The following is a 24,894-nucleotide window of genomic DNA, read 5'->3' as shown; positions in this document are numbered from 1 at the left end:
CCAGAACCTCTCCTTGGTTTCCAAAAGCACCTGTTTCACAGAAACTGAAACTGATTATAATAAACAAAAACTCTTTCCCAGTTTTAAGTGAGACATGGTTACATTTCTAATACATAAAGGTTTTTACTTTAAATTTATTCATTAGCAAAAGTAGAAAAATATATTCCCTTATATTTTTACCCGCCTATCACACACTGAACGTTTTGTTTGATGTCTATGTTTGCAGAAATATACACACACATATAAATGAGTGTCCTACTTGTTAGCGTGTGAGCATGGGCGGGTATATTATTTATTATTTCTAACTTAGAGCTGCCAACAATAGATGCTAATACTGTTGACGACTTCCGCGTACCCAGCATAATTAATTCATTTCATCCACACAACTCCAGAAATAAGAACTGTCACTTTATTTTACAAATGAGAAAACTGTGGCACCGAGAGCTCAAGTAGCTATAGACCCAAGATTTAAACCCTGGTGCTTGGGGTTCGGAGTCCAAACACTTAACCCCTCCACCACCTTACTTTCCGGTGTTAGTGCAGGTGTCATGGGGTTCTTGTGAGATCAGAAAACATGGTGCCCGTGACACACTGGGATAGGTCTGAGCACCCCTGCCTCTCCTACGACATTACACTTTCGTCACCAGAGTGTCTCACACTAAATGAGTCTGAATCTGCTCACCGTTGAAGGAGAAATAGCCTGGGCCCCTTCACTGGCTGTGGCCCCCCTGGGGCCAGTGCACCAAAGTAGTCATCATAAGGACTAACTCAGGAAAGAATTAGAAATGTGGAATTGATGAATATTACAACCAACACTGAATTGTAGGCTCAGGTGTCATGCTGACACTTACTTGAACACTCAGATTACACCAAATGAAAGCACACAGAGGCCTACGTAGACTTTTGCTTGTTTTTATTGTGTCTATTACGAAAAACACTACAACGTTCAGGTAGCAAGGATGACAGCTTCCAGGTATGTAAAAGAAAAGTCTTTCTGGTGAAAGAGCCCTGGGGGACACGACCAGAAGTTGCATGCTGGCTGTGCTAGGAGGCGTGGGGTCTGGGTGGCTGAGGGGGCTGGTGGACACTAAGGAGAGAGTGGTGCTGAGGCCCCTGTGGATGGTCGCCTGGCCCTGCCCCTGAGTCATGACAACATTTATTCTTGTTGCAGAGTGAAAGTTTCTGTTGGCCCAGGGGTGTGTTAACCTGTTCTGAGGAAATGACACAATAGAAAGAGGCACATGTGAACTGAAATAACCCAAACGGAGAAAGCAAGCCCGCTAGATCCTCAGCGGACACTTTTAGGGACAATAGCCAATGGAGACAAGTAGACCCTTGGTGCCATGCACGATGTGTTAGGAACTTGTCCCACTGCCACAGAGTGCTGGTCTCCCGAGCAGACAGACGGCCATGATGGCGGAGTAGACCACGCTCTTCACAAGAAGGAGGACGTAGGTGTAGTAGACAGACGTGTTCGTGAGCTGCAGCTGCAGGGTGGCTAAAAAAAGTCATTTATTAGTTTCACGTGTATTTTGAAAGGCTAGGACTTTTAATGGGAGAGAGGTGACAGTATACATTTCTGCTGACTTAGATTGAAGTGACACTCTCATATCTGCACAGCTGGATAGTGGACACCACCACCACCACCACCACCACCACCACCGAGACAACTCAGAACCCAGTTTGCAGGTCAAGTCAATCAACAACCTCGGCAAAATTCACTTATAACATTCCAAAGTCTTAAAAGGTAAAGTTGCATTTTTATTGAATGAATCCAATGAGAAAAAAAGCATTGGTGATAAATAGCTATTAGCATTTCTTCACCCCTACCGTGTCTCTAAGTAAGTTTAAGAGCCAATATTCATTAATCACAAACTAACCACCACTTAGCTCAGAGTTTTGAATGCAATGCTTTAATCTTATTTAATTTTCAACAACCTATGAGATTATTATACTCATTCCCATTTTACAAATGAACTGATCAGAGAAATTATTTGCCTGTTGTTATACCATTAGTAAGTACCAGAAGCCAGATTTCAATCCCAGAATCAGACACTCAATCACATATTCTCAGGGACTTTGCATCTCCACATGCACTAAGTATCCAAGACATCAAATGATTAAGCATAAATATCAGGTGGAATTACTAATTTAGAAGCATCTTAGCCATTACATGCCATGCATTCAATGAGATCCCTAGGAATGGTACAATCCATCGAAATTTGGTGGTGTTGACAATGGGGTGGGTGAGAGTTTTTTTGTTAAGATGATATTATATAAAATAGAAGAAAGGGATTTATAAAATTTTCTGAAACTTTAGGAGGTCGTGGCTTATTCACCCGTCCTTCTTGAATATCTCTCATTGTATCTATGATGTCATAGGACAATAGCATGTATCATCCTTTGACATTTTGCAGGAAAGACATGATGTCAGGAAATAATGACAACCACGGTGGGCCAGCCTGGCTACTCAAGGAACCACAAGGCCAAGTCTGTTGCCGTGGAAACTTCCCTTACTGGTTTTACCTCCAAAGAATCAGAACTGCAGAATTGTTGGCTCTTGGTGTGGAAAAGGACATCAAATGGTGCCGTGCTCATAGCTCCTTGCCCTTGGCCAGGTAATTCGTTAGCTAAGGTCCAGAGGCCCTTCTCCAGAGGCCCCTTGAGATTGGACATGGAGAGCAGATCAGCGGCGCTAGAGCCAATGCTCCTCGTCACTTTCTTTGTACATATGTGGGGAGAAAGGGCCAGGAGCCAGTACTAACAATGTGTCAGCTAAATGAGATAGCCTATGCTAGACAGTCCACATAGTGACCTTATGTCTTCAATAACTGAGTGAGGTGTCATTCGTGTTATGCCTGGTTGGCTCAGAAAATGTAAGTAATGTGCCCATATTCATGCAACTGATAATTACAACACTGGGGTTAAGTCCAGTCTGTGGCACTTGAAGCCCTGCGTTCACACCCCCTCCCCATGTGTGCACCTGTCTCAGGGTCTTGGCTTTGGGATTTAGAGGAAGAATAAAAACCAAGTAAGTGTGTGAACTCTCGATTCAGGTGGTCTGGGTTGAAGACCCAGATCTCGCTGTGTGGTGTGGTGCAAAGGGCTAAATTATTTTAGCTCATTGCCCTCATGTGTAAAACGGGAATAAAATCCTTCACAGTGAATATTAAGAGAATTACACAAATGCACCCACAGTGCAGCACAGCACAATGAGGAGCTCTCAGTGTCGGTTCCTGGTATCAATTACCAGAAAGAACAAAGACTTAAAAAAAAAATCTAGAAGCAACTTGGTACCATGTTTTCCTCAGTCAGTAGACACAAAGGTTGCAGAAAATGAAGTCCATTGTTGAAAGAATTCAAAGGACATCACTGCAGCCCTAATTAATAGTCCTCTCCCACCCAAACCAGCCTTTACTGTGCAAAGATGACTCCTGAGAAATGATGGATTGACTTAAAATATCGCTCAGTCTATTTTGCAAGCTCCAGCCGTTCTGAGCTTTCTCCCCGAAGCCAGGCAAGTTCAAAAGTTAAGGTGATAGGAGGAAAACACTGGGAATGAAAGATGACTCCAAACTTAGACTTGAAAGAGAGAAAAAATCAAGGGGGTCAACGCTCAGAGGTGAAGACCCTTTGCTCTTCTTTGCTCCCGCTTTTATTGATCCTTCCAGATAATCACAAATCCTTATCCCTGTTTCGCAAGCACATGATGTGTGACAAGGGGTCTTACTGAAACTGGGAGGATCTGTGGACCAAAAGGTACTATATGCTAATTTGGGTATGTTGTATTAAACACAGCCTAGGGGACAATGCCTACACCTCTTAGATCACAGGGTGACAGTTTGGGCTAGGAAAGCTTCCGGAAGGCAACTCCCCGCGGCATTCCAAGGGCAGAGTGGTCACACAGACCTCGGCATTCCAAAGGCGTAGGCCCCTCTCCGAAACTTTCCCTGCCCTCAGCTGCCTCTGTGTTACATTTTAGCAAGCCAGCTATTACGGCTGATTTCATGCTCTACAGGAACCCCAACAGAAAAAATGCTATGACATAACATAAAGGCAAACATAAACACCTTTTTCCTCTTTCAGAGAATCTTTTGTGAAGTTAATAGCAGTGAGCTCTAAAAGAAATGAGAGCAGATATTATTCAGTTGTTCATATCCATTATTTGATGTGTGTCTGTTTTGTAGATAGATAAATAGATAGATAGATATAATTTGTCAGCAAAGAGGAGAGAGGCATTAGAAATATAAACCCCACAATTCCAGAAATGGTCGGTCTGCTTCTATGTAATTCAGTAGATCAGTTCATATATTGTATTTCTGCACACGAAGATGTTGAAGGTCATGAATGATGCATTTTTTTTCTCACAAGCGGAGAATAATATCTAAGATCTTGTTTTCCTTCTGTGTCCACAGCTCCCAGCACAGAGCGTGCCACATAGTAGGTGATGTATAAATACTTGTTAAATAAAAAAATAGCCAGAAACAGTGGCTGCTGTTTGGTCCTCAATACCTGCCACCAACAGGAAGTGTTGTTACCAAAATAAATTCATCCAATCCTAGAATCCACCGCAGAATCTTACATGTTGGAAGGAGTCTATTTTAGGTAAATTTCCCATCTAAGCAAAGAAAGCAGCCCTAGCTTTCAAATCATGCACGCCCCAGGGTCCCCAATTCCGACACATGATTTTTGGAATGGTGGGTGGTATTTGTAGACATGATAAGAAACCAAATGAAAGCCAATACCTATTGAGCGATTATCACTGTGTCAGACACTATGGGAAAAGTTCAGGTGTTTTAAGTCATCTGATCCGCAGTGACAATGATGTGAGCTATATTTGAGGACTCTATGTTAGACAAGAGGAAATAAGGCGGAAAGAGTCCAAGTAAGTTGCCAAGAGTCATACCACCGAGGGGCAGAGCCAGCACCCAAAGGACCATTGTAGAGGTTTAGATGACCTAAAGCATGTGGAAAGTCCCTTGTAAAGCAATCCATAGAAACAGAATATAACTCCACCATTGTGGGCTCTCAGACATCATCTTTTCCAGAGATCTTAGTTGTTCTTATCAAATCATCTTTTTATTACAGAGTCTCAGTGTTTCAGTGCACTTCTTTGCAAGGATACAATGACAGGTCAAGTCACATTTATACCTGTCTGAATATATGAAACCTGAGGTGAGGGCTATATTTATCTATAGTGTTAAAAAAAAAAAAAAAAAACCCCAACATAGATACAAAAAAAAAAAAATCCTTAAAAAGATCACTGATGGTGGGATGCCAGAAAATAGAGTTGCATAGTTGTTTTGTGTTTTTGATTTGGTTTAGTTTTTGGTTTTATTTTTAGGGAAAGAATGAGAGACAGAGAGAGGAAGACAATCTTCAGGCAGACTCCCACTGAGCCCACAGCCCAATGCAGGCAGGCTCCATCAAGACCCATGAGATCATGACCTGAGCAGAAACCAAGAGTCTGAAGCTTAACCAACTGCACCACTCAGGCACCCCCAAAACCTTCATTTTTAATGAAAGCTAATAAGCAAACAATTGTGAACTGTTATACCAGTATTCCTTAGATGCGCAAATTCATGAATACATTTCAAAAGTTCTAGAAATGTGTGCTTCTTCATGAAACAATCATTTAGTAAAGCACAAAATACATTTACAAACACTCCCAAATTTATCTTTAGTTTCTCTGCCATAAGGAAACTGAACGTAGATAAACCCATGTTCATTAACTAATAATTTAATATTCTATCTTCTAGATATTTAATGAGTGTAACTTAATTTAACATTTGACCTAACTCAGCAAAATTTTAAGGTTTTAGGTTACCAAAAAGATTTGGGAGACTATTTTAAAATATATTTAAAGTTTCTCGTTTTATTTCCATATGTTTGATGTGGGGAACGAAGGCAAAGAAATGTAGATAAAATTAAATTTCCTGCAGCCCACTGACAAATACTTGAGGCAGGCAGAGTGTAATATCCCTCAAAGGAACTCCCCACTGTCTTAATGTTAATGCCTGCTGCCCGGGAGTGGGGTGGGGGTGGGGGGAATTCAACCTTAGCTTGACAACAGCCAGGCCTCCAGTTTCCTGTGAGTTTTCTTCAAAATATGACATAATATAATAAAAAATCATTAAAAAAATATATGAAAGTCCTTTTGGAAACTTCCCTTAGTCTTGACTTCCCCAAACTCCATTGTATATAATCAGTTGCTTCTCAAAATCCAGGTGCAGCAGTTCTTTCTGTCCACGGGTTCTATCCCTGTACTTTAATAAAACCACTTTTTCGCACGAAGACAACTCAAGAATTCTTTCTTAGCCATTGAGTCCAAACCCCAACACTCCAAACCACATCATATTCAATTTAATGGTTCTTAGCAGTTTTGCAGAGATTACCCATAAAAACTTGGTGAGACGTGGGGGAGGATGGGTTGTAAAGGTGATCAGGATTAAGGAGGGCACTTGTCCTGATGAGCACAGGGTCATGTATGAAAGTGTTGAATCACTATATTGCACACCTGAAACTAATATAACGCTGTATGTTAACTAACTGCAATTAAAAAACTTTAAAAAAAACTTTATGAAGCATCAAACTATGTCATTTTCCTCAAACTATTTCTTTTAATATTTTGTAGAAGAGGTCCAACCTACTTATTGGAGTAATATTAAACCCAGGCACGTGAAAGTTTTTTAACTTCAGTGCTGATAATGATGTGATTTGAAGTGTTGGGGTCCAGAGCTGACGGCCAAGAAAAAATTCTTGAGACGTCTTTGGTGCAAAAAGGTGGTTTTATTCAAGCACTGTATGCTTTACAAGACCTGAAGATAGAAAGGGCTGTGCTGGGGTCATGAGGCATGGCCAATTACATACTTTCATGTTGGGAGGGGATTAGGGGTAGCCTAAGTCTCTAAGTAATTTTGGAAGCAAGGTTTTCAGGACCTTGAGAGGGCTAGCTGTTGTTAGGAAATGGTCATTTACTACTGTCTAATAATACCTTAGTCATGAGAACCTTCAGATGTATATCCCTGGGTCATATGCTTCGGGGATGACTGCCAATGTACATCTTGAGGGTATAGATAAAGGAAATCTCCAAAGGAATTTTTATATGTTAAAGCAGACTCACAGGATTGGGTTTGAGGGGGGCGAGAGGTTGTCAGGCTAAGATTGCTTTTAGCCTTAAGCAAAGTATTAACGTGAAGGCAGCTGAGTTCCTAGAGGAATGTCACTCTTTTTGCCTTTGTGTCCCACGAAGGGACAATAACTCTGAAGATAAATAACTCTTAAAATAAATCTATTTTACTTAAACCAACAACCAAATATTTGTTCCGCGATATGATATTGAAACACATATCGGTTAGTTTCTATCTTTCTGAGAGTTTTAGAATGCCCAATCCTTTCAAGTGCTCATCTTTAAACCAAGGTTATAGAGCTCTTTAGAAATCAATGTTGACAATACCATCCAAAGAGAAAAATATCTCACACTGACAAAGTATATTTGTGGACACACAGGCCTCTGCACAGACCCTAGAGTCACTAATAGGTCTGGAGAAAATGTACAGATTTCTATGTGTCCCTGGAATGATTAAGGAGACTGCTAGAGGTTATGTACAAGGGCCCTTTAGCAGTTTGTATTTTATTTTATTTTATTTTATTTTATTTTATTTTATTTATTTTTTAGGGAGTTTGAAATTCTGGCATTTATTTATTTTTTAAATTTTACTTTATTTTTTTAAGACTTCTAAAAATTTTTAAATATTTTTTTAACTTTATTTATTTTATTTTATTTTTTAAATTATATTATGTTAGTTACCATACAGTACATCTCTAGTTTTTGATGTAAAGTTCTGTGATTCATTACTTGTGTATAACACCCAGTGCACCATGCAATATGTGCCCTCCTTAATACCCATCACTGGGCTAGCCCAATCCCCCAACCCCCTCCCCTCTGAGGCCCTCAGTTTGTTTCCCAGAGTCCATAGTCTCTCATGGTTCAGAGAAAGAAAGCTAGTTCCTGCAAGAAGGACTTTGTTTTTCTAAAGCCAGTATTTATAAGCCCTTTTCCATAAATAGAAGTTTGGGGAAGGGTAAAGGATTAGGGGGACTCCGAATTGCCTCAAGGGCTGCATTTCTAGTTCTGTTAAATTTGTGAGGACAGTTGCTCTTGTTTTCTCAAAGACCCGGATTTACGTGAAATGACATCACAGGTTGCTCCAACCTATCCGAGCACATGAGCCTCAAAGTGCTTCCTTCCCTCTGGGTGCGTAGGTTTGATTTTAAGGATTTCTGGCACCAGAACTTCCCTGGGGTGTAAGACGGGTCCTCAAAGAGGGTGCAAAGGATATCACTCTCCAAGATCCAGAGTCACTCACAATGAGAGCCAAAGGAAGAACCAACCGGCCGCACGTCCCCGGCAGACAGAAAGCTAAGAGCAGTCATGCGGGATGCCACCAGCAGGAAGACAATGGCCATCTCTGCCACAGAAAGGATCGATAGCAATGGGTCTGGATTTGGAAAGGGTGGGACAATGTGAAATTTTATTCTCCTCTCTGGACCAGGCACTGTGAACAGAGTGATTCAGAAGGAGCTGATTCCTTTGAGGGTTTCCACCCATCCCTGGCTTTGGCCATTTTTTTCAGGACCCCTTCTGCAGGCCCTGTTATTTACCAGAATTTCCACTTGGCTGTAAGGGAACAATGCGCCAGTTTGCCAGAAACCATCCAGTTTCATCAACTCTGGGAGGGGCTCATTTGGGAGCCCACATTTGAAGGCAGATATGGGGGTGTCTCTAAGGCCATGAACTTGGCAGACTTCTGTTTATGACTGCATAGTCTTTTCAGAGTGGAAAAAAATCTGACTAAAATGAGTACTCGGAGGAGCAAAGGGGTAGCAGGGGGCATTATGTCAGTTTTATACTCTTTTGTTTATGTACCTCTTCCAACTTTAATTTCTCATTAGCCTTTGCAGTAAATGTTTCGATGAAACTACCTTTGAATTTTAAAAACCTTTGGAGGCTTCTGCTTGCCGATTAACAGAGATGTCCCATCTTGTTTAATTGGAGAACCCTTGCTTTTAAGTGTACTTCTTAAATGATCTTATCTAATTGGGAAGTTCCTCATTATGTCATTGTATTTCTAGGTTGTAATTCCCCAGAGGGCTGGTGGAAGTTCCATGGGACCCTAGCGTTGAATGGAGTTAACCCACACTTTTCTCCAGCCATGAGTAGTCACAAATGAGGTGTAGACACATTTCTTTCCAGCCTTACTTGGGGTCTCCAATCTGATGGTTACCAAGCCAGTTCCTCAGGACACAAAACAAGCTTAGTAAGATTTTGCCATTTTTGCTTGATATCTGTAACTTCTGGAACTACAGTTCTTAGAAGTAAAATAAGCAGGTCTATTGGAATGTGGTGCACTTGACTCTTTAGAATTTAAGGATCCCATTAGCTAAAATTTTGGGCTTCTTGGAGCAGAACTAACACCTATAAGGGATGTGCCCTGAGTTAGGAATTGTGTCTGTTTTCCAGAGTAGCTCCTTGCAGGGAAGTTTTCTTGAGATCGATGGGTGACCTAGTGCTGATCCAACCCATTCCCCGACCAACTTATACTATCACAGGACTGTTCCTAAGGTGGTGAGTATTTTGAAAGCCTTTAAAAGGTTTTTGTGCTTTTTCTGTTTCTGAGATCCCTGTTAGCAGTAGCCTTTATCTAGATGAAACAAGACAAACAATGACACGCACACGAGTGCATGGGTGATATCTAAGAGATGTTACTGCATCCTGGTCTCAAAAAAGCTCTGTGTGCACCGCCAACAGTTCTCCTGGAGCCTTGCTGAGATTTCCACCTGGGGAACTTGGTCTGAAAGGTAAGAGGCTTGGCTTAGGGGAGACCCTTCTGACAGTTCAGCTGGGCTCCTACAAACGTGCCCGCTCGACTAGGCTCTGGGCAAAACCTGCCAGCCCGAGCTGACCCACCTGTAGGAAAGCCAAGTACATCAGGAGCCCAGAGGCAAAGAGAGTGGAGCTTAGAAACAAGAAGGACTCACCGATAGCCCTTGAGAATGGTGAGAGAGACAGCGACCTCCGTGGGCTCACAGTAACCACCCCTGTCTTGGGTGCCCTTGTCTCTGGATGCCCCTGAAAGTCCACTTTGGATCCCATCATTGCCACCAAACCTGTTAAATACAAAAATTCAACCACGTAAATAAATGTTCAAGCTCTAACAACTGTATTCATCAATGGACTTATGAGTCGGGCAGCATATCTAACAAGCAGAGGGGAGCTCCCAAAGACTACAGCAAAGGAAATGTTATTAAAAAGAGAGTGGGAGTGGAGAAAAGGAAATTATTAGCAAAGAATCCATTGTTTACAGCAAGGTTGCCCTCCAAAGGGGAATGGAAGGAGTCAATCAGTAAACTCCTTAGTGCACCAGGAAATCCCCATGTTGACTGGTTAAAGGTCACTGTTCCGGGGCTGGGGGTGGGGGTTGACATTGCACTTGGGTTAGGTATTAAGTCTTGGTTTAGTGACTTGGGGACTTAAGCTAAGTGTTGCCATTTTAGGTCTGTGGTTTTCTTTTTAACAGACCCCAAAAGTTGAAGACTTGAGAAATTCAGACTTGTGTCCAGAAAGCTTTTCACAGGTCTTATTAGGTGCTTGTTCCCCACTGCTTAAAAAGGGTTCGTGAACCACAGGGAAAAGTGCAAACCGGTTCCTTCTCATGCACCCTCTGGGGCCTTGGTCTGTGAGTTTCATGCTCAGGACTTGACTTCTGAGCTAGTGAGTTACCGGATCACAGCGGGGCCAGGGCACATTCAGCTGTCTGCCCACACTGTCTGAATACGACCAGGGTCTGCCCCAATGAGGTTCGTTTGCGTCACCATTCCTGAATCATGACTGACCCAGAGTGGTTGGGAAAAGTATATTCTCTCTACTGTAGGGCTCCTCCTTGGGACAGTAGTGCATCCTGCATCCCTTCCAGGCCTGGCACACACTAGGACCACAATAGTGTTTGCTGAGCCGCATTTACCAGTGGTAAGAAAGACATTCACTGTGTAGAATGGAAGAATGTTCGTAGACAGTAGCCTCACCCAATCTTTCCTTACCAATTTCACCTTAGAGAGGTATGTAAAATTCAAATCTGAGAAACCCAAGACCATACTAAAACCTCAGCAACCACATTACTATTTTGGTTGAGCTGTGATCCGGGTCCATCAAATGAAAAACATTTTGTTCCTTGTAACTCATATTCATGGGTTATACTTTGAGTAGAGCAAGATTGAAATGAGAGGAATTTGACGCTGAGTAAAACATTCCTGAAAGATGTGTAATTGTTCTTATTTCCTGATCAAGTAAGATCATCCAAGGGGGTTCTCTTCTTGAGCGTTTATGCGTTGTGAGGTTGCCCACGCTTTCACGTGTATTATTTCATTTAACCCATAGGGTGACCTTCAGACACATCACTGTGACCTTCATATTTTGAATGAGGAAACTGAGACAGGAAAGGGTAAGGGAATTTGTCTCTTTCTTTTTCTTGGTATGTTCCAAAGCTTGTACTAATTTAATTTAATGGGGATATAGGACGTTTATGCTACCGTTAAAAGTAACAACGTTAAAGGAAGGTGTCTGTTTGTTTTCCATTAAAACTACAGGAAAGATAAGGTATTCCCTCTGAAAGTAAGGGTTCTGGGAGGTTATAATTATGTTTATAACATACCTTTTTTTATTGAAGGAAACAGAATCTCTTGATCAACCCCTCCTTTATTATTTTTATGTGTGACGATACATTTGTGGTCTTTATCCATTGATGCTCCAGTCACGGTCAGCCAGCTGAATTTCATGTATGTGTCTTTAGTCTTCATGGTGTCTCCCTGCTGGGATTTCAGAATTGTTTTGCCACCCTTTTCTTTCCAATCTATCTTAATAATGTCAGGGAAAAAATCCTCAAGAAGACAAAGATATGTTCCAGCATCATGGAGTCTTTTTTCAGCAACTGAAGGAAGAAAAATTGTAGGCTTGGGGGAAATGTCTTCATTAGGACTTTTATCTATGGGAGAAAATGGAATGACATTTAAAACCTGAGAGAGACACAAACATAGTAAGGTTTGGAAACACCTAGCATATAGTAAAAGGAAGGAGAGGTTGTTATAGAATTAGTGCCTACCATAGCTTTTCATTCACAGTGGGTTATGAGGTGCTTAGTTCCTTAGTTTCCATGGGAAAAGAAGCTCAAGAGGTCATGTAACTTGCCCAAAGTCACCGCTATTTAGTGGCAGGCCTGGATTAAATAGTGTAATAATTTTAAACAAAACATAGTCACTTGTTTGAATGGGAATCTATTTCCAGGCATACTTGACAATCTATCAAGTTGAACTTTTAGCTTCAAGTATGGATCCCATGTCCACTTCTGTTACTGGAGGTCTTCTCTTTGATTTCTGATTTTATAGAACATCTCGCTCTTACATCTGAACCATGCTAGGATTTTGATTAGGGCAATGTTTAAAGTGGCACCTCCAAATTATTTGAAATGATTTGAATTTAGAAGCAAAGTGGCAATATTCCCAAAACTTCTACTTAAAGAAATTATTATTTTCAGAAATGTTCTTATTTTAATCTTATCAAATAATGCACTGATCACAATTTAGTTTTGCTTTAAAAATGTTCACTAAAAGTGGGGTTCCTGGGTGGCTAAGTAGGTTAAGTGTCTGTCTTTGGCTCAGGTCCTGATCCCGGGGTCCTGGGATCCAGCCCTGTGCCAGGCTCCCTACTCAGCAGGAAGTCTGCTTTCCCCTCTCCCTCCACTGTTCCCCCTGCTTGTGTGCTCTCTCTCTCTCCCTCTCAAATAAATAAATAAAATCTTTTTTTTTAAAGATTTTATTTATTTATTTGACCGAGATAGAGACAGCCAGCGAGAGAGGGAACACAAGCAGGGGGAGTGGGAGAGGAAGAAGCAGGCTCATAGCAGAGGAGCCTGATGTGGGGCTCGATCCCATAATGCCAGGATCACGCCCTGAGCCAAAGGCAGGCACTTAACCGCTGTGCCACCCAGGCGCCCCAAATAAATAAAATCTTAAAAAAAAAAAAAGAAAAAGAACATGTTCACTAAAAGCGCAGTTTATATTGGAATTTCATTTGAAGTTGAAACATGACTAAGAAGACACCATATTTTGACTCAGCACCTCTCCCCAAATTTGAATCTGCCCTACAAGTCTGCTGAGTTTGTTGTAGTACTCCTCAATTTTCTTTGATTCCACCTGCTGAATAAAGTTCTATGTAACTGGTGTAATGTTTAAAGTTATGGTTCCAGGATTTCTTGCAGACATATGTCAAAATATATAATGAAACATCATGGTTTTCAAGTGCATGTCACTTGAATGCCGGAATGTTACCAAATTATACATTTATTGTTAATTTAGTAGAAATAGTAGAAACCATTCCAATTTGATTACCAACTGAAACATAAATGTTTTACATATTTTCGACTAGCTTGGAGTTAGAATAATAATTAAATAGACATCTCCTGAGAAAAGAAGAATTGGATTTCTCTTTTGAGAAGAAAAGGGAAAATATTCTTGAGAATTTCTGTGTGTAGTAAAGCTCCTGATTTTTATACTAAATCAGTAAGCAATCGATGATGAGTTTTTTACTCATGCTGTAAATAGAATTAGGTCATAATGTGTTTGTTTTAACTTTGTACATCTTGCTTGTAGTGCAAATAGTATTTTATTGATAATAATAGTAAGACTGTTATTTCTCCAACCATATACTTTGTTTTTAATTTAAAAGTATGTTATTTGAAACAAGGTTAATGTTTTAATTGTACATGATATTTATATAATTTTAGCCTCTTTTCAATACATTAAATCATCTAGTTTTCATCTTGGGAAGTTTGCTTTTCCATAGGAATATTTCTGATTCATCATTGTAAAAGAAAATTTCTGTACAGTAAGACACTATGCTTACCTCCTGCCCCTTTTCCTTAGTTAAATTCCTGAAGTTTCATTCTTTTCTGAATAGAATGAATCTTGAACTTCCATAACTTTCTCAATGTGATAATTAATTGAGCATTAAATAGTGAACTTGATTATATATGGTTAGTGCCTAATTTGGGGTGATAATATTACATGATTTTTGTCTCAACATTCTCTTTTAAAATATATTAACTGTTTTTTATGGCTCAAATCATTTTATTGATGCATAAAATGGAGATCAGTTTACAAAATAAATATGTTCTTCAAATACATTTATATACATTCATAATAAAACATGGAGATGAATTGCCTGAGTTTTCTTATGAAAATGAAACAGTATGAATTCTATATAAATTAACCAAATACAACCACATTTTCAACTAAGCATGATATTTCAAACTTGGATATTCATATTGATTCAAAAGTTCTTTATTTTGGGGCGCCTGGGTGGCACAGCGGTTAAGCGTCTGCCTTCGGCTCAGGGCGTGATCCCGGCGTCATGGGTTCGAGCCCCACATCAGGCTCCTCTGCTATGAGCCTGCTTCTTCCTCTCCCACTCCCCCTGCTTGTGTTCCCTCTCTCGCTGGCTGTCTCTATCTCTGTCAAATAAATAAATAAAATCTTTAAAAAAAAAAAAAGTTCTTTATTTTATTCTTCTCATTTTTCTTTTATTAAGTAAATAATTATAGCTATTTCATATATAAATATGAATTTCAAATTCAAGACTTTCTAAGTATATTTAAAAGTACTAACTGTATCTCTAACTACATTTCTAAGGACTTTCTAACTGTATTTTAAAAGCTTAATTATTTTTCTGCTAAATACAAATAGGAAGCTCAAATTTGTTAGTTTTAGGGATGATATCAATTAACATAAAGGATTAAGATTAACATACAGAAAAGAACTACAAAAATACAAAAAAAAAAAAAACCCCACACAGTTTAATATCATTTTTGTTGCCTAGGGAGGGAAAAATCCACTGAACAGAAACAAATGCTAAATTCGAGTTTTCTGTGTATCGGTGGACAGTAAGGTAACTTTCCACTGGAGCAGTTACAAGTCGAGCTGACTCTCCCAGAGGATTTCTGCTCCGTCAGTATGATTGGCTACAAACCACTCTCCACTCTGTATATAATTCTTGCTTTTGGTTCGGAAGGGCAGTAGCTCTGAATCCCCTCTTATGTGTTAGACAACGTGCCAAGTACTTTATTCACAGTCTCTCATTCAATTTTTATATGACCATTACTGGATACATACTGTTATCCCATCTTATAGATTAGGAAACTGAGGCCAGAGAATAATCGTCCAAGTTTGGCTTGAAACTCCTACAATGGGTCTTCATGGCAGAATGACTAGAGCAATGGTCAGTTGGCTGATCCTGCAAACCTTCTATTATCGCGTTAAATCACTAGATTGTCACCTGCCTGACCAAGTCTGCTGAAGGCCATCATCTGTGAATGACATTAAGTGTCATGGTGCCCATGGTAATGATGCAGTGGGAGCATGAAACATGTTTGTTAAAGACCATATCTTCCATTTTATAAAGTGGATGTGGAAGCCAATGCCCACAGTTTCGCTTCACATTCCTCCTAAAGGACTCATGCATTGCAGTCCTTTTCTCATTTTATGGTGGCAAAAACAGAACATACTTGAAAACTTGGTGTGCTCAGCTAATAAAACCTACGTACTGCACTACATTTTTCTCCTCCCTTTGAACATAAAATTTTACTCTGTGTTTCTTGTTAGGAAATCACAGGCCTTTTTTCTTCTGCTTTCCTCAGTGCTTTTGATCTTCTATTTTTATCACATGGCCTAAATCTACTTGTGTGTTTCATTTTAGGTCTTCTCAAATAGATTTTGGAAATAGGCGGTATAAATAAATGAGAAATAGTTCGTGCGTTAAAACTTGTTTCTTTTTCTGTCCAGAGCTTGATATTTTAGTAAGGTCTACCTCAAAGGTGACATGAAAAATGGGAGAAGATATTTGCAAATCCCACTCTGCAATATAGATGCAAAATATGCAGAATTCAAACACACTGAAATTCTAGAACATAAGGTGAAGTTTTTGTTCCCAAAATTATGCCTCATGAAACAAAGTTCGCCTTATGTTTCAGCAGGGGCAACCTCCGATTTCTCTTCCAATACTCTACTTTGAACAAACAATGCTACCTGGACAGGATATCGACCTGAAATAAACTCAATTAAATCCAGTTTAGAGGTAGCGCTGGTAGAAGACAAGAAAAGTTTGATGTGGATTTGGTAAATATTACCTGAGACTAAAGTCTCTATACTTTAACGCCTACGTTGTACATATGATGACAGAATAAACGGAAAAAATGCTTTTATTTCATAAGTGTGTAATTGTCTGTTCCCATAAAATATCCAGTGACGTCATCATATGAGGATCCCAGAACAGACACCCAGACCTTGCAATGATTCAGCAATTTTTTTTAGAGTATACATTTTATATTCATGGGAAGAGTCTGAATAAAATATTTAGTGAAATGAGAGGGCAAAGAAAGCAGTATTTATCAAGTGATATGTGTATGATATAATTTTTAATCTGTAGGTATAATCCAAAGAATATACTAAATAATACAAGTGAATATTTGACTTCACAAGCATATCAGTGTAATTGTATATATTCAAGTTGTAAAACCCTCCTCTTTTACATCCAGATGTTTCCCCTGAAAATGAGAAATCATCGTATGCTCAGGGTAACAGTACTTCAGGAAATGCTTATTACATTCTCATTATTTTTAGAAACATGTAACAATGAGTCTTAGAAATTGAAACTATTTTGCAAATGTTGACTAATTGTTCTAAAGTGACCTGTAGACTAGATCATAATTAATCCATTTTTCTGTACTCCTGATTCAGAAAGTACGCCAATAGGTGATTATTTGAAATCTATAGAATTGACCTTTTTTAATCACCTACTGTGTCGCAACCTATGTCATAGCTACTTCCATACTTAAATTTGCGTAGTCCTCAAATTGTCCACTTGAAACGGTTGTTACATGGACAGAATGAATGGATGGAAATATAGCAAATGTTAACAGTAATAAGTGTCAGATACAATTTTAATTTTTTCTACTTTCCAATTTTTTCTATACTGGGCATGTATTATTTTTATAATTTTAAGGAAGCAATAAGCAGTGACTCAAAATTTATTTGTTGAAGGGTGATTATACAGAAAGTGATAGATCCAGAACCACGGTCCACATTTTTCTCTGCACCTCACTCTCCTAAAAATTATTATTCAAGACCTCTTGAATTAGAACTGTGTCACCATTATTTAATTGCACTGGTAGAATTTATATTGAGTTTGTAGTCAGTGGGAAAAAAGAAGCCCAGAAAGTTGCTTTTTGGTTTATGAATTTGTTTGTGCCTGGGATCATAACCATTAAGGAAACCAAAATCAATAATTTCTCTTATTTTTCCAAAGTTTTACCTGCTTTGTGAAACTTCTTTGAAAACTTCTATTTGACTAGATCTAGCAGGCTACAAACATCCCTGTGAGATGTTCTCCCTCATCCAGGCAAAATTTCATCTCTAACGCTAATGAAGAATGAACAATTTACCAGCTTATGACATTCTTAGATATGTTTGCACAGTTAAGTATGTTGGTACCTGATATGAATCACCTTCTTACACAGTGACAAGTTTATCAAATTTTGGTCCATTCTTCTCCACTGATTATTTCCAGAATCAAATAAGTAAGAGACACAAATTTCTTTACAAATCTTTCAACACAGATATCCCAAAGGGACCTAACATCTCCACCCCTTAGGTATTCCCAGTTGCTCTTGCCAGTTAGCTCATGGTTAATGTCCCCCATGCTAACTCAGGCAGCAACTACCCCCTGAGACTGGGACAGAGTCACCAAGTTCTCCAAGGATCCCAATGCTATTTGTGCCCAAATTGAATGAAACCTTGGAATTCTGAGCCAGCAGAAGCACATAGCCTGCAGCCCCTGCAAAACCTGCCTTCCCTCCCTACTTATGCAGAAGAATTAAAGAGTATTTACCTGTAACCCTGAGGTGTGTGCCAGGACCAAACACTTTGTTGTTCCAGTCATAATATTACACCGTCTGAAAAGCTTTTACAGAAATCTTCCTTTCTGCCCCTTACAAAATTGTGCCCATAGTTTTTCAATATTTATATAAATAAAAAAAGTGGGCCTTGCTCACATTAAACAAAGGTAAAGCCCCAGCAAAGTCACATTAGATATGATCATAGTCAAGAATGGATGAACTGACCCTCTCTGGCTGGACAGATTGGTTCTGCCTTTCCCATCTCACTCACACGCATTGGAGAATCTGATTTGACCTTTCCTCACCATTTCCTGAACCTTATACATCTTTTTTCTTGAAAGGTTTTCACATATCTTATCAGTTCTTTTCCTGGAGTGTACTTTACTGTTATTATTTCTATAATTTTTCAAGAGGACAGAAATAAAAATAATATAATTGATTATTTAATAAATGAATATTTAATGTTTGTCTAGAATTTGATTTTTCTATAGATTGAAGGATGAGTATCTGGTTTGATTATAAATAAGTTATTTCCACAATCCAGTTCCCACTGATAGTGGGCCAGATGAGTTGTTACAGAGTCTGAAATCTTAATGATGATCTCTTAACTTACTTATTCCTGGGAGACTGCTCTTTTGGATTTGAAATTCCCCAACAGTTTCCAGGGCATTGACTTACAATCCTGAGCTGCTCATCAGAGGATCCTGTTTGGCTTGGTCTCTCTGCAGCTGGCCCAGCAGGAGTGCAAATGCCCCTCTGAGTTCTGCAGCTGAGTCCTGCATGTAGGACAACTGCTCCCGTTCTTCTGTCCGCTTCCATGTTTCCGGCAAATCTGATGCCAGTACAGAAAGAAGGTTGGATAGAATGGTGTCAGAAAGACTTGTCATTTTATAGAAGTACTCTTAAGTATCACACCGTGAGAATATAATAAATGTGTATTCAATATGACTTACTCGATCTTTCCGAGGAAGAGCAGCAATTTGAATATCATACTTAGAAGCAGAAGCAATGTTTTTAACATGAGTAGTAATACAAGTTATGACCTATTACTAGTTAAGCATTCAACTGAGAGATGATACAAAAGGTCAGGCTACAGAATATTTTCAGAATTAAAAATATGGCTTGACGTTTCTACATATAATGGTCTAGACAATGCACTTTGGAACAAACAAGTCTCTGTTGGGTCCAAAACTTTTCCACAGTAACTAGCCATGTGTATTTAGGCAAATAACTGAACTTCTGTAAGCCTCGGGTTCTTTATCTGTGAAATTGGAATAGAAGATCTCCTGTATAGGGCTGTTGACTATGGAGATAAGGGATTGAAACTATCCAACATGGTATTTGGCCCACAATAAATATTAGCTAATATTATTATTTTCTATAATGGGATGGCTTGGGGCCACCTGATCAAATTTTCAACCAAACAAAATTTATGGGTTTTATAAGACATAAGTATTAGATAAATTAAGAAAGACAAAGAGACTTTCTGTATCTCTGTCAGCCACAGGCTGAAAACCATGAGATCCAATCAAACCACAATCTAGAGTATTTATCCACTAGACTAGAAGCTTTTTGAGTGTTGGGATCATGTCTTGTTCACCCTTTTATCTCTAGCATCCAGCACAGAAACTGTCTTCAATAAATGTTTGATGAGACAATAAATGAACAAACGAGGGTGTAAAGCCAGGCAGACTCTTTTCATGAACTCTTGAGCTGAGGTGGTTTACTGAGCTCACAAATTCCATTAAACTGGTCCATCTCTAGGCAATATCATTAAGAGTCGCAATGGCACAAACGTTGACTAGTCCCAGCCTACCCTCTGAGGAGCTAGAGTAATAAGAGTAAGTGAGATTTATTGATGTTCTATAGTCATTCCTGTAAGAGTTAATTGTTTGCACTGCTGTTAAAGATGAGATCAAAAGAAATCATAGAGATTTAGCAGGATGTTAGAGAAAGCAGCACTATTAATACTAGAGGTATTCATCAAAGAGTTTCTCACTTAAAAGATCATTTACAAGGAAAGGATCTTGAACTATTAACTTACACCAATGATTTATGGACACAGTCCTAAAAATCTTCTAATTTCAAGCCTAAATCTATACTTGTGTATATGTGTGTAGTCTAAAATAGAATTATAATCTGCTTGTAAGCAGGAAAGTAAGAAACCATTTAAAAAGAAGTTTTGTTTCCATATACAGTGGTCAGTAGCAGCAAAATTGCTGTCCAAATGCTAAGGTGATCCCACATTTTTTTCCTAAAAAAGCATCTATCAGTTTTTCATTCATAGGATGAAAAAAGAACAAAGTTACTTACCAGGAGGAGTTACTATGAGCCTAGTTCCTTCTGCAAATACCTTGATCCAGCCTGGTTAGAGGTTCTCACACTGGCTAGAGGTTCTACAAAAATGCCAGCCTTCTCGTGGCAGGACCAGCAGGTAGAAACCTTTACTGGCAATTTGACCTTCTGGGTTGCCTAGGAATTCCTTGATTATAGGCTTCATGACATCTGATATTTTATAAGTTTTCCTCGGATTAGTTGACAAAAATGTCTGTTTTCCAAGGAGGCAGTAATCACAGAAAAGTGCTTATAGAGAATAGAAACACTAGGTTAAAAAAAGTAAAAGAAGAAAAGAAAAAGAAAAAAGAGAGAGAGAGAGAGAAGATGGGGACCTAATGGTCAACCAACGACTTCTCTAAATTTCCAGGAAAATGTTCAAGTTTTAAGAGGTTTTGATTTCCAGGTGTTCAAGTGTGTGAAACTGCTCAGAGATGCATCAAAGGAAAAGCCCTTCTGTTCTCACGCACACCAGACCTGCTGTGTCAGCAGTTTGGGACTATATTTCTGAAAGAGGATACGCCTCAGTAACTGAAAAATCGAACATGCCAACAGAAATATACTTGAGAAATGCGAACAGTGTTCTCCACCTTTTAGTAAGCCACTTTTACCATTTGGAAATACTAGTCTTTATGAGGCAAAGCAAAATGAGAAAATAATTTCCTTGATGACAATAAATTCCTGGAATGAAAAGAAATTTGTAGAATTCTATCTCTCATAGAAAAACAGATTCCTTTTTAAAGCTCAAATTGGAAAACAAACCCAGTTCTTTGATATGCTGTAAGAGGAAGTCTCTTGGAAGCTATTCTGTGACCTTCAGAAATGCACGTGTAGCCCTGCGTCTGTGGATAACTAGCTTTGGACAAGGCGTTTACCATCCCCGGACCTCCATACCCCATTTGCTGTGTGGGCATTGGGCTACGTATGTCCAAAGGGCCCTTCCTGTCCCCACAGCTTATGAACCCGTGATGAAGAGCAGAAAAGGGTCTGCTGTGGTTGCTCAAGTGAGAAAGGAGTTGAGGGTTAGTCATAGAGATGTATTCTTACAGGTGCCCTCTGACTCTGTGACATTAGGAGATCTTAGCAGGCACAATAGCAGGTGAATTCATCAGACTTCAGGACATTAAGGATTATCAGGTAAAAGGCTCTGTTGTCTTTCTTACCTGTGCCCAAACTGGAATCGAGTTTGTCTTACAGTTGATATTGGTTGAGCCATATAGGATTCATTTCAGGGACTCCTCTTCTTTTAGTTGGTACCTATGGACAATGACCTTCTCCAGGGAAACCTCAGAAAGCTTGCAATGTATGTTTAATGTTCTGTCTGGTGTTCAGGTAAAGGAGAGTTGATCCTGAGAGATTCTCATTTTTTTGTCTCCTTTTAAAAAGCAAAGGAGGGAAATCAGAGATACTTGAACAACATGACAGTGGACATAAAAACAGTGAAGAGGCAAGGAAGGAGCATAGTCAACCTAGAAACGCAAACCAAAGACACAAATAAATCCACGGGGTTGGCATTGCCGGGGACTAATCAGAATGGGCTCCAAAAGGGGGCATGAATCAGGCAGTGGTAGGCCAGTTCTTCAGAGGCAGGGATGGGGGAGGAAGGTTTGCTTTAGAACCAATGAACGATCTTCCAGTAAGATCTGTGTCAATGTTATTTATTTTGTTCCTGGTATAAAGAACTATCAGCTCCCAGAAGACCTCACCTAAACCCCATGTTATAATTATTCAGTGTTATATTCCCCTTGGGAACAACATCCTTGCATTTTTCCTCTAAGTTTTACTTCAAAAACAGCCAACCTTGGCTCTTTGTCACTCCTTGAGTTATTGATTTTTCACCATATTTTGTCAGACCGTGCCAAGGTAGATGGCTCTCATGAGAATTGGAAGAGAAGTCATGTTACTGTCTGTAATAACAAACATCATGTAGGAATACGTACGTTTCATAGATCAGTAGTTTGTGGCAAGTTCACAAATTTGGAGGAATATTAGCAAAGACTGTAAGTATTGCTTTAAGTGCTATGATGTCACTATACCCTGCTGTGAATGAAGGAAAACCTTGGAGGAAAAAAAGTCCTTTGGTTTATTACCCTTTACTCTTTTCCTATTCACAACTCTTACCTTTTCAGAATAAAGCAACACTTCACTGTTGTTTGGAGGACAATGTAAGATGTGACTTTTAAAGAGTCCCCTGATGGGTGCCTAGGTGGCTCAGTAGGGTTAAGCGTCTGCCTTCAGTTCAGGTCACGATCCCAGGGTCCTGGGATCAAGTCCTGCATCAGGCTCCTTGCTCAGCAGGGAAGCCGCTTCTCTCTCTCCCTCTGCCTCTTTCCTCTGATTGTGCTTTCTCTCTCTTTCTCTCTCTCAAATAAATAAATATATCTTTAAAAAAATAAATAAATAAGGAGTCCCTGAGTTCCTGTGTTAGCTGAGATGGCTCATGAAGTGGTTTAGTTGTGATGGGAAAGGACACTGTGATGTGTTGACCCCGTTTGCTAGACTGTCCTGTATGGAACCTTCTTCAGGCCCCAGCAATACTGTGAGAAAGATCTGGTAACTTTCCTGGATGGTGCCGTCAGTTAGGTGGCTGAGCAGGAATTCGAACCTAGTTCTCTACCACTCCAAAGGCCTTGTAGTTTCCATCATTCATTCATTAATTTGTTCATTCATTCATTCATTCATTCATTCATTCATTCATTCAAAGTCAGCACATCATTTTTCACACTGGTTACGGCTTCCTTCCTGGAAGCTACTCATAGATAGAAAAGCAGAGAAAATTCAGGACACCTACAAGAGCCAGCCTACACCCAGAAAGGTAAAGACAGATGATAAAATGACTTAATTAAAGAAACATCACAGATTGGGTGCTTGAGCTCCCAGCTCAGAACTTGCTGAGGACACAGATGCAGGAGAAAAGTCGGTAGAGACAATAGTCAGGTCCCTCTGGCAGGTAGAAAGGAGCATGTATGTGTTTGCAGGGCTGTGGAGCTGTGGGAGGGCTTTTGCTCAGTGGCCGGGGAGCATTTCCACACAGTGTGTCCCAGCAGGGGCAGTAATCCAGCCCAGCGTCTGCCTCATTAGCTCCGTGTATCCTGAGACTTGATGGCAAATCCCTCTGTCGTTCCTGGCTTCATATCTCTCCTCACCAACACCTTGGTCATGGACCACATTTTCATTTGAGGAAATGTACAGAATGCATTTTAGAGGCTGGTCTGGCTTCTGTCGGCACCAGCGTGTGTGTGTGTGTGTGTGTGTGTGTATTTAAGATATATATATTTAAGATATCTATTTTTATTTGGCATTCTAAAAATGCTATTTCCTTTTCCCTTGGTAATGGATGTTACCAGTTGTGTTATTAAAATGTCTGCATTTGATTCTGAAAAAAACCCAAAAGCAACAACTAGTGAAATTTTGACATTCATTAAAATAGTGCACATTTGTTCTCTATTAATAAAAAGCATGGGGCCTCAGGTTTACATTTTCTTCCTGAAGAATTCAAGGTCATGGTGGAATTTGTCAGCTTAGTTTGAATGACCCTGTGGGCTTTCTTTGCCCACATGGGCTGACTTGATTGTCCATGCTTTCTATCAGCTTTCTTCACTGAGTGAAATGTCCCATGGGAAAGGCCACTCACAGCTCCACAGGGAGGCCACCAGGATGACCAATGCCAGGCGCAGCATCCTGCCAGCTCTTATCAGGAGAGGTGGTTGAATACTGGGCTGATCACAGAGCAAATCTAAGGGTTGATTTAGTGAGAAGTGGTGCTCTGAACACACAGCTAAGACCCATAGGCTGCAGAGAAAGAGAGTGACAGTATTTACCCCAAAACGTCCTTCAGAATAGGGCTACTAACTCAATTTATCAGCAGATCTTCCTCTTTACTGTGTGATTCTTACCAGCCAGTGACATTAGAGTAAAGAAGCTGTTTTCTTCTTAAAGGACTAAAATCTTTTTGGTTTAAAACAGAGTGGGAGAGGGAGAGGGGGAGTTACCTGGCAATTTGTCTATGATTTATGATTATCTGATTCTCTCTCCCTCTCATCTCCTTGCATTTCTGTTTAGGTAATTTCTAGTGGCCTATCTTAATGTTAATTTCTTTCCTCATTTCTCTTAAACCCACCAATAAGACTTTCAAAGGCATTCTTAATTTTTGTTACTGTATTTTTTATTTCTTGCAATTCCTTTTGGGTCATTCTCATAATTTCCATTTAGGTCTGTCCATAATTTTGCTGAATTTACCTGTATGATCTTGCATGTTGTCTGTCTTTTCAATTAGAGCTTTTAAGATACTAATCATAGTAACTTCACCTGAGACTTCTAACATCTGTGTCATGTCTTTGTCTGGTTCTGAAGATTGCTTTGTGTCCTCAGACTGTGTTTCCTCTTCACTTTTTGTATGCCTCTGACGTTTTTGATTGGAAGCTCGACACGTATGGTATAATTTCTGGGGTAAATATATTTTATGCTTGGAAATGAGCAAGAATCCTGCAGCAACAAGGGAGAAGCCTCCTTTGGATTATCTCTCATCTTCCTTGCAAAAATTTTGCACAGTTACTGA

At 39.6% G+C, this 24,894-nt stretch overlaps 1 gene segment (V, D, J or C); it reads right to left on the bottom strand.

The window, feature by feature from the left end:
- Positions 1-885: 885 nt before the first annotated feature.
- LOC117795072 lies at positions 886-24,016 on the bottom strand. The segment is given in 5 exon segments: positions 886-1,498; positions 10,042-10,170; positions 11,712-12,041; positions 20,316-20,366; positions 23,971-24,016. Coding segments are annotated over 5 exon segments (699 nt in total).
- Between the last annotated feature and the right edge of the window lie 878 nt (positions 24,017-24,894).

The sequence above is a fragment of the Ailuropoda melanoleuca genome, chromosome 1 (assembly GCF_002007445.2).
Source record: "Ailuropoda melanoleuca isolate Jingjing chromosome 1, ASM200744v2, whole genome shotgun sequence".
Lineage (NCBI taxonomy): Eukaryota > Metazoa > Chordata > Mammalia > Carnivora > Ursidae > Ailuropoda > Ailuropoda melanoleuca.
Note: the sequence above shows the minus strand (reverse complement) of the source record. Positions and strands in the feature narration are given on the sequence as shown.